Below are 2,087 nucleotides of genomic sequence, written 5' to 3'. Positions count from 1 at the left end.
TATTTAAACTTTCACCTTTTTGGTAATACTATACTATGCTGTTTTTATGATATGGTATACTATTTTTTGTTCTTGTAGTTGTTTATTCATGCTACACTAACATTTTTAATGATATTTTCCCACATGCTATGTCATGACTTTGAATCGCCTTTTACATACGATACTTTAACATTTTAAGGCCTTTTTTAAGATTTAAACAGATACAACTGAGAAATGATTCAAATAAGAACATTTCACAGTTTGCAAACACTGTAAATAGTGCTATTGGTAAAGATATAGTATAATAACACAATGTATCCTCAGACAGGAATGAGATCATCCAAGCCTAACCACTGTCTCAATTAGCTGCAAGCACCAACTATCATCATTATAATGGTAATTGGTCCCCAAGAGCTACAACACACAGCAGCACTTACTGCGAAGGCGCCCAGCACCCAGTCCCTGGGCAGACCCTTGGCAACCTGAAACCTGTCGTTGACGTAGGTGTTGAAGCTCTCCATGGACCACACAGTATCTTCCTTTAACTGGCTGTACAGAGGGTTCTTCTTCTGCATATACTGGAGAGAGACAGCAGGGGGATCAGAGACACATGAAGCAGTCAGCAAGAGCAGAGAGACAGTTAGTGCTAAAGCTAAGGCTTGACTTATTCAGCCTCTCTGGAAACAACTCATTGCAAAGAGGGTTTGGAAGCAAATGTCTGTCAAACATTATCATGAATGATTTTGTTTTTAATTTTTGTTAAATGTGAGTTTACGCAGGCACGTGTTACATGCCTTTAAATAGCTTTAACAATTAACATGCTCATGAAATATTCTCTAATGAGAGTTAAAGTATCAAAATCTGAATCTTTGCTTTAAGCTAGTGAATGAATGACAGACTTAAACCCTTCGAAACCTAAGCTAATCAAAAAACATGGAGAGGGCAATGAACCACTTAACAAAAAAAATACCCAAAACTTAGAAGAAAAAACCTTGAATTCACCAAAAGATAAATCAATAAATAAATAAAAGTAAAAAAAACAAACAAACACACACACACACACACACACACACACACACACACACACACACGCACACACACATACATACATACATGTATATGAAAAGTTTTAAATGGTCATGAAAGGCAAAGGCGTATCTGTGGCCCTTGTTGCTGGCCTGAGAAAACTGATGTCGAGGTTTCAAAGGGTTAAACTCCCCCCTAAAACACAGTGATTTCTGTCCTGATCTAAAACTTTCATATATAAAATTTGAAAGTCACCTTTTTAAAGACAGTATGAAAACAGGGAGTTATTACAACAAGCAAAAACTGTTCTAATGCTCATAAGGGCAAGGGGTTGCAAAAAGGTCTCACAGACTGTGAAATTATCCCTTGAACATTTCCTTTTACTTAACCCTGGATATGGCAGTGTCTGTACAGTATTAGGTGTACCTGATTGGTCAAGTGAGCAGAAAGGTTGTCGGAGCTGGGGTCGTAGAGGTCACAGGTCAGTCGCACATATCCGTGGCGAAAGAAGACCATGTAAGGTGCAGTGCAGGCGATCAGCAGGTAAGAGCGCACGTCAAACTTTTTCCCTCTCAGGAGCAGCGGACTCTGGATGTAACTGAAGGAAAAATGTCAGTTTACCTTCAAGACAATTTTAATAGCAACATTCAAGTTTCTCTAAAAAATTGCAGTTTTCTCACATGTCAACAAGAAGATGTTGCCTTTTTGGAGACATAAAAATGTGTCATGATAATGATTTTAACAACCCATTAGTATTACATGTTCACCTACTGTTGGACAATGCGAGCCTGAGGCTGGCGGTGGTGCATCTTCCTGTTGGCGTGGCTGTCCTCCTTGTGCTGCAGCTTCAGTCTGAAAGCAGCTACGTCCTCCTGGTTCTTCAGCAGAAAGATCCCTCTGCCCTGGTTCAGACCCGTGGGCTTACAGATCCACATGTGACTCTCATCGTTGCTCACACCTGGCAGCAGTGGTAAAGTTATAGTCAGGTACATCAACAAACTAATAACAGATATAGGTATGAAAAGAATTGTCCTACTTAGTTTAGAGATTAAGTGAATTTGATTTCTCGGGTTGTGTCTGGC

General features: G+C 39.5%; 1 protein-coding gene across 1 annotated transcript; it reads right to left on the bottom strand.

The window, feature by feature from the left end:
• Positions 1-416: 416 nt before the first annotated feature.
• Positions 417-1,963, bottom strand: ttll10 (tubulin tyrosine ligase-like family, member 10; the record flags this gene model as incomplete). The annotated part of the gene is made up of 3 exons (XM_042516126.1): positions 417-557; positions 1,432-1,603; positions 1,777-1,963. Coding segments are annotated over 3 exons (500 nt in total), but the record flags the coding sequence as incomplete, so codon positions are not given.
• Positions 1,964-2,087: the final 124 nt, after the last annotated feature.

This window comes from Plectropomus leopardus, unplaced genomic scaffold, assembly GCF_008729295.1.
Source record: "Plectropomus leopardus isolate mb unplaced genomic scaffold, YSFRI_Pleo_2.0 unplaced_scaffold22795, whole genome shotgun sequence".
Lineage (NCBI taxonomy): Eukaryota > Metazoa > Chordata > Actinopteri > Perciformes > Serranidae > Plectropomus > Plectropomus leopardus.
This window is presented reverse-complemented; position numbering and strand designations above follow the sequence as displayed.